Source organism: Poecilia reticulata, linkage group LG7 (genome assembly GCF_000633615.1).
Source record: "Poecilia reticulata strain Guanapo linkage group LG7, Guppy_female_1.0+MT, whole genome shotgun sequence".
Classification (NCBI taxonomy): Eukaryota; Metazoa; Chordata; class Actinopteri; order Cyprinodontiformes; family Poeciliidae; genus Poecilia; species Poecilia reticulata.
In genome coordinates, this window is record NC_024337.1 from 21,184,985 (window position 1) to 21,197,426 (window position 12,442).

Consider the following 12,442-nt stretch of genomic DNA (forward strand, 5'->3'; position numbering starts at 1 on the left):
ATATATGGATCCCACTCTGGTCATTTTGGTTTACATGCCAAGTGCCATGAGGAACTGACTAAAACTACCTACACATCACCCTCGAGGCATTATCCCCACTGTGAGACATGACACTGGCAGTATCATGCTGTGGGGATGATTTTCTTGAGCACCAACAGTAAAAGTAGTTAGAGCTGATAAGTAGATATGTGGAGGTAAAGGGAAGTCCTGAAATAAAATTTGTTAAAGGCAGCAAAATACCTGAGAATGGAGCAGATATCTTAAATCTTAAAGCAGGGCAACAATCATGATTATATACAATAGAGCACATCAGATCAGTACATAATGAGGTGTTAAAGTGGACAAGTCAAAGCCCAGATGCCCAACTGAGTATCTGTGGTAAAACATGAAAAGATGTTCACAGATGCCCCACGTCCAATCTGACAGAGTTTAGGAGGAACGAGCAACAGCTTCAATCAGATGTGCTCCAGACTGACTGCAACAGTTACAGCTAAAGGTTGTTCTACAAAAAATATATAAACTAAGAGAACCTGCACACAACACACAAATGAATGCCACATTTCACAGATTTTTATTTGTAATATTTCAGAAACCTATTAGTTTTTCCTCCACAATTATTCACTACATTGTGTATCCCCATGAGATAAAATCTGACTGAAATAAATTGAAGTCCATGCCTGAACGGGGCAATACGAGGTAAAGCACTGCACATAAACAAAATAAAAACTAAAAATAAATAATTACCGATGTGAAGTACATGCTACAAAGTCATAACTCACTCATTTGCAAACAAATCTGATAAAACTAAGCTGAAATCGCTGCTGACTGGCATTATTCTGATATCTGTTTCTACAGGGATGTCTCCAGATTAGAGTGAAAGGAGGACCTGGTGGTGCACTTTGAACCCATTCCTCTGTTGACTCATTCTTCAGATAAGGCCTGGCTGACATATTAGCTGTGAGCTGCTCCCTCATCCGCAACTAAAGCACCTGAAAATTATAGTTCCTCTCAGCTGTTTAACAAAGGGGTTCAGTGGAATTTGACTCTCCTGGTTTTAGCTGGGAAACTGCGCTTTGGTTTTATAAACACAGTTATTGTGTGCGCGCGCACAGGTGTTGCAAAGGGAGAGTTCATGAGCTGCTATTACAGACGACACGGCATGAAAAATGACCCTAATTCTGCTCTCACATATTTCAATCTAAATGAAAAGCAGACGCAACTTGGAAAAGTATGTATATTTTTTTTGGTTGCTATGTTTTTTTTTTTTTTATATGTAAGAAAAGAGACTGATGAAGACTTGAATAAATAAAGAAGCTTACCTAAATTCACAAAGCTCATGACCATGTCGGCGTCATTCAAAAAGTTGCTGTCTTGCAGGCTGGCAATCGGTGGGCCTTGTGTCGTGAAAATGGGTTTGTAAGGGTAAGAGTATCTCGTCTCGTCCCCATCCGTGGACATGGCGTTGTACAGGTCCAGCATGAACATCGGGGCAGCGTTGTGCTTCCCGTGGAGGTGAGGTCGCGGCCGGTGCGGCAGCCCCAAGATCGACAGGATCTCCCGCTGCATCTCCTTGCGCTCCTGGCTCTTCAGCCGGCGGTGGATAAAACTTGAGTGGAACTCATTGTCCAAGGTGAAGTTCGTAAAGGTTGTGTCCGCCAGCACGCAGTAGCTCCACACTAAGAGCAAAACGGGCGCACGCCTGTCCAGAATATGTGCCATTGCGCTTCTCCGTGCGTAACTGCGCCAATATCAGGGTCGCCGAAACTCAGAAAAAATATATGTGGAACTCTTTAACAGCAAGGCAGCCCTGTAATCAATATCCAAAAATCACTTACAGGCCCTCATGTTAAGGGGAACCATTCTAAGTGATTCATCAAGTCAGCGGAAAAGTCCTTTAATAAATCACTTTTCTGGATGGATTGAAGTAGCGTGCGCCTCGATCCTCATTCAAAACCTTGCAGTCAAAAGTTACCAACTGCGGTGCAGCATGCAACTGCGGAGAGGAGACTGCGAGCCCATGCATTTCACTAAACAAGTTGTAAGGAGGCGCTGAGCGCTGGGAGGAGTACGAGAAGGAGGGAAAGAGGGACGAAGAGGGCGCATATGCTCTCTCTCTCTCTCTCATGCTCTCTCTCTCTCTCTCTCTCTCTCTGAAAGGAGAGCGAGTTTTGCTTTGTTGCCAGTTGGAAAAGGTCTCCAAGCGACACGTGCAAAATACAAAACGAAGTGAATATGCGATGTGTATTACGGTGCTTCAGTATGAGTTGTTACATTTAAAGCCCTTTCGTTTGCGAGAATTCACTGACGACGATAAAACTGGTGATTTCAGTTAAGGCTTAGAAAACACACATCATTAAAAAGAGTAATACTTTTTCGTGTTTTCGTCAGGGATTACTTCAATACCGTGGGAGCCGTTGCAACATGCAGTTGCTGCGCTGTCTAATCTGCAGGTGCACTGTCTGAATACAAGGGGTCATGTGGGTCTGAGCCCAGGCTTTATAGTCTGTTGTTCTTTGATGTCAAAAAGGCACAGATGCAGTCAGAGCCAGCCCCAGGGTATAAGCAAAATTTGCGGCTGCTTAGGGCCAAACTGCAAGCATGGGAACCTCACAAGAATTCATACAGGAGAGTTTACAGTAACAAGGCAGTAGGTATACAGATATATAAGTATACAGACTTTACACAAATGTCCCATTTTCTTTGCAAATCAGTGATTCTTGAGAATAGGGACAAAATGGGTTTTAATTTTCCCATATTTTTTTTTTTTTTGATTATTTCTCAACCTTATGTATGCAAATATGACAAATAATGTTTTGGAAATGTAAAGATTCTAAGGTGCAGGCTCCCAGTTGCAACATTTTTTAAAAAATTACATTTTTAATCGACCTGACCTAGAACGCTGTCATCACCATCTGACAAAAATAAATATAAAATGATTTTTAAAATACCCCATTAGTGATATTTTTACTCGTTCTACAGACAAATGCTTCTCAAGAAACAAAATAAAAATTATTTAAAACAAAAAACAACAAAAAGTCCATCTGACGGAGTTGACAGTGCATGACGGAGTTGACACAGAACTGAAGGTGGTGACAAACTAGTGAGTAAAATGAAAAACTTGGTACATGTGAAGTAATACAATTTATGTAAAATACATTAAAATGAATAAATTGCACATTTAAGTGAGATTTGACAACAATTTCACTGAAAGTCTCAAAAACTCTGATGGAGTTGACATCTGACGGAGTTGACAAAATACCTCAATTTATATGATGTTATTCTGAAGAAGGTCATATTGAAGCTCATCAGGTCCATGAAATCTTTACATTATACCAAAATTAAGCTTTTATTTCACAAAATTTCATCGAAGTTTTGTAAATTGTCAGTTATGGTGTTGACACACATCATGGTTGTGACAAACAACTTAGGAATAAAAAGAAGAAAAAATTAATGAATAACATAAGCTAACCAGAGCTACCTGGCCCTCTTAGCAAAGAAAGAGAAAGGAAGTGGTCATGGGGTCCTCAGAAGTTCTGGTGCCCCCCAATAATGCCTGATTTTTTTACATTCTTTTAATGCCTAACGGTGTTGACAAAAAATAGGGACAAATTTCAATGGAGTTGGAAAATATATAAAAATTATTTTTGATTCAATTTATTGATACTTTTATAATTATTTATATGACTACTTATACTTAATTGTCATAATATATAATTTTAGTATTTCTTTAATTGTTTTAAACTATTATAATGTATTGAGTTCTGCTCCTGGACAAGGGATTTTACAGGCATCATCCACCAACTACAATGTTTAAAATAAAAAAAATATTCAGCAAATACCTGGAAAATATACATTCTTGTGCTCACATGACCCAGGTTAGTTTAGTCAGATATTTGAAAAAATTATATTTTGTGTATATTTTATTCACATTTTGTCCTATCCATAGGACCTGTTTCATCCCTATTCTCAAGAATCACTGAAATAATGTGCTATTGTAAGTTTGTCAGTAGCACTGTGATACATTGAACACAATCCAACTTCTGAGCACATGATGTCTGTGCTCAGAGACACAGTTCTGAGCACAGACTCTGAACTGTCCAGAGTTTACTATCCAATATGGCTGCTGCTCTGCTTTAACATTGTTAAAGTTACAGATTTAAACTACTTTTTAGCAATTCTGATGGTTTGCACCTTCTATTTGTGGTCATTTTCCTTTCTTGAATATCTTGAATATTGCAATCCACTTTATGAAGTGTCTAGGCATCCCAGACTTAATTTCAAAAATCGTATAAATGTCTACATGGTCTTGATTCTCAGTACTTATATGATTTACACCAGACTTATCTTCCTTTGGGAGCTCTTTGAACAGCCAGTCAGCTGCTTTTAGTTGTCCCAAAGACTAGGCAGAAACTTAGAGGAGATCAAACTGTTTTTGTTGTGACTCTTTGGAGTATATTAGGCCTCAGTTTCTAAGTCTCTTTTAAGAATTTTTCTTCGACAGGTTTTAAGCCAGCATGAGCGGACATGTTATTTTTATTGCTTTTTTTCATTTTATGTAAGTGTTTTAATGTGTGTATTTTGTCTGGATTTGTTTTTTTGTTATTTAGCATATTATTCCAACTGAGACGCGGATTTCTGCAGCACCTCCATTGTTACCTTTCGGTTGCTTCTTACGCACTCTCCCCTCCTGACCTTTTGGCTCAAGTGAATAGCCACATCTAGGTAGCGTTGCAGTTATGACACATTTTCATTTTTAGATGATAGATTGAGCAGTGGTGTGTGAGCTATTTAAAACTAAGTAATTATTTTTTTAAAGCTAACTTTTCTTAAACCGTATCCACAACTTTCTCCTTTACTCTCATGCTGTTTTTCTTGGTGTTCACGATGCTGTTTGTTCAGAATGGCTCTCTAATGACTATTAAACTGAGCAGCTCTAAAATGCATTTAGGTGGGCTTTGAGTAGTGATCACTGTAGGTTACTTTTGAAGACTTCTGCTTGTCCTAGTCTTTATTAAGGGATATGATAGTAACAATGGCAAATACACATGCACAACACACCTTTCACATTTTTGTGAAAAACAAAAAATTGAATTCAGTGAAAATATGCTCTGCTTTTGTGCTGCACTTTTGCATAAAATTCGTAAAACACATCATTTGTTAAATGACAAAATTTGAAAAAAGAAGTTTAAAGAATGGGAATTGCAATGCAGTATAACCCCCCGCACCCAATACGACTATTCTTGTATTTAAAAGCATTCCTTTCTGCTTTTTTCAGTTACATTGTTTAAAACACCTCACGTTTTGCAACTGCTTTTTCTGTACACCAGATTCCATTTGATTTTAACAGGCCTCTCAATGGGGACTTGTAAACATTTCTATCCGGTGCTCAGACAGATCCAGCTAATGACTGCAGGTGTTTACAATACAACAGCTTCTGACTGGGACCATAAAAAAGAGGTTTGAATGAAAATCCACATCTTCTACTCTTCATCACTTTCTTTCAGTGTGTGATTCTTATGCTTTATTATATGCTGCAGGGTTGGCGAGGTCAAATCCCCTCCAATAGCTCCTCAGTTTGTGCCCAGAGAGGGGCAGACAAACCTGAACAGCACAAAAGGAACAGACCCCCTTTTGTTTAGTCGTTCGTGAGCCCGGTGACAGTCCCTGTAAACAGTGGGCACAAGCTGAGGCCAACCAGGGTGAGCTGCACTGAGGGGCCTTTGACAAGGGGAATTAAAGCAGAAAAGCAGAACAAACCATGTTTGAAAGCTCTGTCACCAAAACGCATCGGATAAAGCTGTTGAAAGAATGGCCATGATTTTCCTTGAGTAAGTCACACTGAATGAAGTAACCAGGATTAACAAAGATACGGAGTGATGTCGGAGCCGCCACTTTAACGCGATTAAATGACTTGGTAAAGAAACGCGCCAAAAATTTCAGCTACATTGATGAATGTGAGGAGACAATGTCAGGACAAAGCTGTGAAGCTTTTAAAAATAATATTTCTTCATCCTAAATGCTTTTTTTCGTGCTGGTGGGTTAGGGTTAGTCAAACTTACTATTAAGCCAAAAAATTGGGACAGACTTTGTTAGGTTAGAGAAGAGACATGAAATTATCTGTCTTCATAAATCACAATTTTAAACTAAATATGTACTTCTATCTTTAATTTCGACTCCAAGGGTGGACAACAACAACAACAGCAAAAAACGTCTTCTACTTTTTTTTATTTTTCAAATAAGCTTTTTGTCAGCATAAAATAAAAAATAGCAGTATGTTCCATTTAGACCACATAATATTGTTACTGTCCAAAACATGCTAATTACTAACAGTGAAATCTAAATGACCTGCTGAACTTTGATTTTCTGTTTTGCTGCCTTCTGTTTGTTCTATATTCTTTAGTGGATTTCTGTGTTTCATTAAGTTATTTACATCCTGCTCACCTGTATTCAGTCAATACCTTAGTTTCTTCTCTTGATCTGCTTCTGCGTTGCTTCTATGTGATCTCCAGTCAGCCTCGCTCAGTTTAATCCGGTTCATTATCTGCCATAGCTGCTGCACATCAGTTAGTCACGCATCTCTCCCTTGTGCCAACAATCTCCTCCCCACTATTTATACTCATTTGTACTATACTCACAGTCGGTTTCTCCTGTTTCTGTTTCCTCTTGTTTTGTCTGGTTGTTTTTCATTCATGTTTAGTCTTGTTTTGTAAGAGTTCATTTTGAGTAATTTATTCACTTTAATCTGATTTGAGTACTCCACCAAACCATGACATGAACATGTTTGATCGTTTAAAATAACAATTTAGCTTTTTATCTGCTAGGAAATTAACAGAATGTTTTCAGCATTACCACTTTGATAAAAATAAAATAAAATAAAGTAAAATAATGGACGTATAATCAATACAGACTTTTAATATAGTGTTAAAATATTGAGTAGTGACGTTATCTAGATTTTCATGGGCAAGTCTTATTGACATTATCAAGCAATCTTTTTTATCTGACAGACCTGATGTTTTGCAACACTGGTAATAGGACCCAACAATTTTTGGTAATGTTAAAGCTAAACAATTACCACTTTGCTTTAATCTACTTTTGGTGGAAAAATCTAAAACCCAGTGTGCTGGGTCACAATTTATAACCCAACCGTAAATGTGTCAAATCAACACAGGAAAAAGATATTGAACTGTTTTCAACTCAGCAGTTTTAAGAGTGCTGGAGGAAGTTGCTGCCGTAAAAGAGTTGTACTTTTAGAGTTTATTACTTAGATCACAAGCTTGTGGTATCTGTTGTCATCTGCTTGTACTTTTTCAGCTTGAGTTTGGTTTGTATATCAGTATTTAGCACAAAGCATTTCAACTGCACTTTAACATTTCTCCCCTTCATCAGAAACTCCTCTCTGCACTGAAACAGGTTGGAGGAGGATACAAAGTTTCAAAGAAGACCACACAGAAGTGCAGTAAAACATCCCCGGACACAATTTAACACTCATGTACCACTGTCATCTGTTCGTCACATTGTTCTCTCTTTTTCTTTCTCTTTGTTTTTTGTTAAAGCCCATGTGCATTGCGAGAGATGCTGCTCTTCCTGTCTGCTTGGTTTACTCTGTTTAGGAGCTCAAAGCATGTGGTCAGAGGTCATATTAATATTTATTTCATGTGTTGCCTCAGAGAGCAGCAGGCAGTAATGCTTTGAAGATCTGTGGATGCAGAAAGGCGGATGAGGTTTGGGGAAGTGGGTCTGTAGAGTAAATCTGTCTTAAAAAAAAAAAAAGTCTTTGCAAGGACACGATATGGTGGAGGCACATGTTATTTTTTCCCTCCCCACACATCCCAATCTGCCTGTCCAGTCCTCCTGGTTTTTGGCCTAACCCTGATGTGTACAGTGCACAAGCTGATGGCCTATTAAAACAGGTGGAGCTTGGCTATTGCAAATGTTCCCCTTCTGGTGTCTCGCACATCCAGGGGCCTCATGAACATATGAGACGCAGCTGTGAGACAAGCAGACAGAAAAAAAAAGAGTGGGTGGACATAAGAAAGAGCTTTGAAATAGTTCATTTTATGTCATACACTTAGGATTTGGTTATGATTATATTATCCTTTAAAGCCTGATCCATTAAATAATAGTAGAAATATTCTACATTTTAAATACAGAAGTGACTTTTTAAATAAATTGATATATATTACCCCTCGGATTTGTAATCTTTTATATTGTAAGTGACACAAATTAAGTTTATGAAAATGTATTTATTATTGCATTATCTACAACCAAAAGGAATTATGTGACTTAAATAAACATGGCTGAAGCAAAATAAATTTAAATAAAAATTAATGAGTTGTTGGATGGTACATCCCCATATCTTAAGAAATAAAATAATAACAGCTACTTCATTTACACCGCAGATATCCTGAAAAATGTGTAATGACAATTGAAATAATTTTGTTGTATTGATTTATTACAACTTCCTTTCTTTTTCAGTTTACTTCCTGGAAGTAGATTCATGACCGTGTTAAGTCAAGATTGAACTGTGAGTTTAACCAATGAGTTTAATTACCACCAAGGCAGATCACTATCAGTCCTGTAAAATTGGGAAATCGCTTTAATTTTAAGAACTTGTCTGAAACACGAAGTAGGCAAACAATTTTCCTAAAAGCAACACATGCTGTCTTAATGTAATTAAATTCAAGAGAAGTTGAGAAAGTTGAAGACTGGCATCTATCAGTCTGAAAAAAAGCTTACAAAGCCATTTCTTGTAGGTTGAAGCTCAGGTAAAAGCCACTGAACCATTAAGCTTCTATAGAGACTCCTGTTGGCCCACCTGACTAAGCAAATAAGCACAAATCAAGAACCCTCGCCCCAATAAGTGAGACCTCTGTATTGCTGAAAAACACAAAATTATAGTGTCCGAGTGGCTTTATTAAAATCTGGACTTAGACCTGATTGAAAAGCTATGAGATGATGACCTAATGCAGGCCATTCAGCCTCTAAACTATTCAACGTGAGTTTCTGTCAACTCTGAAAAGATTCTTCCAGAGCTGTGACAAAGAATGTCATGTATCTCAGATGCTTGATGGCAGTCGCTGCTACCAGCTAATACGTTTTGTGTTCAGTTACCTGTTGTCACAGAACAGAACTGAATAGTCTTTTACCATTAAAGAAGCACATCATCATTTAAAATCATTTAATTTTAAATTTTATTCATCTGAAACTTGTAAATGTACCTAAAAAACCAAAAAAACTGATGAAATTTGTAACTGAGCAAATACCTTTTCAAAGAACCGCATCTTAAAACATAAAATGAAAAGTGACAGAAACCGGCAACTGCTACCCGATACTGGCCTTCACATGACGTCTATTTTATTAGCTTAGAATTGCCGTAACAAATGGGTTTCATCACATGTCATAATGAACTGTCAGGATTCTTTTGGTAAGAAATACAATATTACGTTATTTGAAACGCTGCACCTTGCAGGACTCTTTGCCATCACTCACTACCTACTTTCGCCTGTATGAGGTATGTCCTGTCAGCTTTGTGTTTGTCTGCAACTGGATATGGCACTTGGGAAAACCGGAGTAGCTTGGATCTGATATATAGCCCTCAGCAGTGCAGCCAGACCCATCAGTTATAGCTGCTGGTGCTGACAGTCAGAGATACCATTTTAGTTAAGCTTTCCCTTAATGCCAGGCTTAGTTGTGCTTATTCTGTTGCAGGATGTTATCATTCAGGCACGCTGTCACTTGTGTCATCAGGTTTGACAGTGAGGCACACTGCAAACCCGGCCACATACTTATCACCGTCCATTACTGAGGTGTGTGGGCCTGATAAAGGTCCAGCCAGTTTAATGCAGCTCCAGGCTCTGGCTCCATTAAGATTCCTCTCTATGTAGCGAGAGGCCTTGCCCCCTTGACTCTTGGTCCCATCACTCCATAAGGCCATGTGGATCTGTCAGTCAGACTAGACACTGGGTGATCTGTTAGCTCCTCTTTTGGGGATAGTGGTCATTAAAGAGAGGGCGGTATAGCCAAAATGACCAAAGCTGATGAGAACCAGACAAATGGGAGACCCAGAGGTATACTGTGTGAGTGTGTGTTTGGTGTGGGGGGCAACGGAGTAGGAGGTGGACGTGCTGAACTATGTGGATTGTGAAAGGAGGGCAGCTCTGTTTTCTATTTGTGAGGATTAGGTTGACAGATCTGTATTTAGTTTCGATGGGCCTCTAGCTGCAGCTAATCCCCCTCACCTGCAAAGAGTGCCCCCCACCCCTCCTTCCACCTAGCTCTTTTCTTTCCTCTGACCCTGGAGCCCCCTGTCTCCCCCCTGAGTTCCCTCCTCTTGCCCAGCACAAACACTCATCCCGAGACATGCATATGACTCGTTGCACTCTGTCTCCTCAGGTTAGGGCCTCACACTCGACGCAAATCTCTCTCTGGCCAAAGGAACAGCGGGGGTCTCGGGGCTTTCTGGGAAAGATGAAAAAGGACTCTGGCAACATGCGGTCTCTCACATATTAAGATTATTTTCAGCTTGAGTGAGGGGCTGCTCATCATCTCTAAAAGATAGCAATTACAAAGATATTAAGAGCCAATGCATTGGAAGCAGCTTGTCACAGCCACTCAGGGAAATGGGAGAACTTTAGGAAGTATTCAGGGTCAGGTCGGGGGTATGGACCCCTATCTTTTTAGATCTTGGTTCACACACTCTGACCAGGCCTTCACACTGAGAAAGAAAGACAACAGTGCCACTGAAAACACACACTCAGCATGCCTGCTAACAGGTCTAAAAGCTGAAGACACTGGAGAACTTAATATTCAACGGAGCACATTTTCATTTTTTTTTTTTTTTTAAGAATGAAGCAACATATTGGCTAAATGACGCAACAAAGAACCAGAAACAGATTTAAAGGGTTGTTGATGATAGAAAACATGCACATTATTAAGGTTGTCACATTTTGTTAAAGTTATTTTATTGTTTGGGTTTCAAACAGCTGAAATTAGTCAACCATACAGTAAACTAACTCCTTATCATGAAGGGATTATAACTTCTCATTAAAATCTATAACACATGTTGGCATGTGTTGTCATTGCATTTTCAAAATGATGCTTAAAAAGCCATTCCACGTGTCCGAGATAAAACGATGCAAATTAATTTCTTCGACGTCCTTCTGAAACCACCACAGAAACACACGCAAACAGCCGGACATGCATATTCAGCAGACACACCTTGGACAAGCAGCAGCAGGCTCAGATAGAACGTCTCATTATTGAGGCCCACAGAAGGTGCTAATGGGAATTTTTTCCTAGCACTAGCCAATGTTGGCTTATTACCTTACACCACTACAGCCCACACACATTCTTGGATCTTAATAATGGACAGAGCTACAAGATGAGTAATAACTATCAGCTTGTGAAAATAAAAAAAATGATTTGTGACCTACTTACTTAGTTGTCAAGCATTTTTAAGAGATACAATTAAAAGTGTGCACAATAACGCCATAGTAAAGTATTTATACACTAGGATTATATTTATATTTTCTGAAAATTTCAATGTATTTTGCAGAAAATATTTGATAAACCAGTTGTTTCAATTGCAACAAAAAAGTATTGCCAGTATGTCCATTATAACTTTGTGCATTTAGAAACCAAACACTTTTTTTTTTCCAAAACAAATTGACCTTTTTCAAATTGAGTAGCACAGATTCTCAATTCAATTTCGATCTGGAACTTAACCAGGGCATCCTAACAGAGAAATATGCGTTGATAGTAAACATCTGCCCCAGTATTTAATGTTTTGTGGGTTTTTCTTCCTGCATTAACCCATATTTAGCTCTGTTCAGAGTCACATTAACTCTAACCGGTTTCCCTGTACCTGGTGGTGAGAAACATTCCCACAGCATGATGCTGTCACCAGCATGTTTCACAGTTGTTGGGTTTCCATGTGTTTTCTTTTTGACTCTTTTCCATAAAGACAAAGATTTTTAGGGCATTACCACCAATTGTTCTGCCAAATCAAATATAAATCTCTGTAGCTCTGTAGGAATTGTAATTCCTTTAGAATTATAATATTTCGGCTTCTTCTCTGACCAAAGCTCCTATCTTCCAGATGGACAGCCACATTTTGATAGACTTAAAATGTGCCACGGTCTTTCCATTTTTGCAAGATGGATTGAAAAGCACTTTTTAGGGGTATCAGAATAGATGGAGTAAATACAAGTCCAGACCACGTTTTTTTTTGTTAGAACACGTTGAAAATAATGTAGCGTATAATTGTTGCAATTTTGGACTAATGTAGGTCTAATACTTAAGCTTAAAATTATTTATATTTTTTCAATCATATTATTCATAAAAGCAACATTATAAGAAGTGTTTTAATACTAAAATTATTTTATCTGTCCTCGTCCAATAACCGCAGGAGGCAATCAGTCTCAGCTGCGTTTAACCGCGAGAT

At 38.5% G+C, this 12,442-nt stretch overlaps 1 protein-coding gene across 1 annotated transcript in view; it reads right to left on the minus strand.

Annotated features, from left to right (window-relative positions):
* The window catches only part of bmp7b (bone morphogenetic protein 7b), a 34,321-nt gene extending 32,274 nt beyond the window's left edge, over positions 1-2,047 (minus strand). The window contains exon 1 of the mRNA XM_017305586.1: positions 1,320-2,047. Coding sequence (XP_017161075.1) covers positions 1,320-1,719 — 400 coding nt within the window. The 5' untranslated portion in view covers positions 1,720-2,047. The remainder of the gene's footprint in view (positions 1-1,319) is intronic.
* Between the last annotated feature and the right edge of the window lie 10,395 nt (positions 2,048-12,442).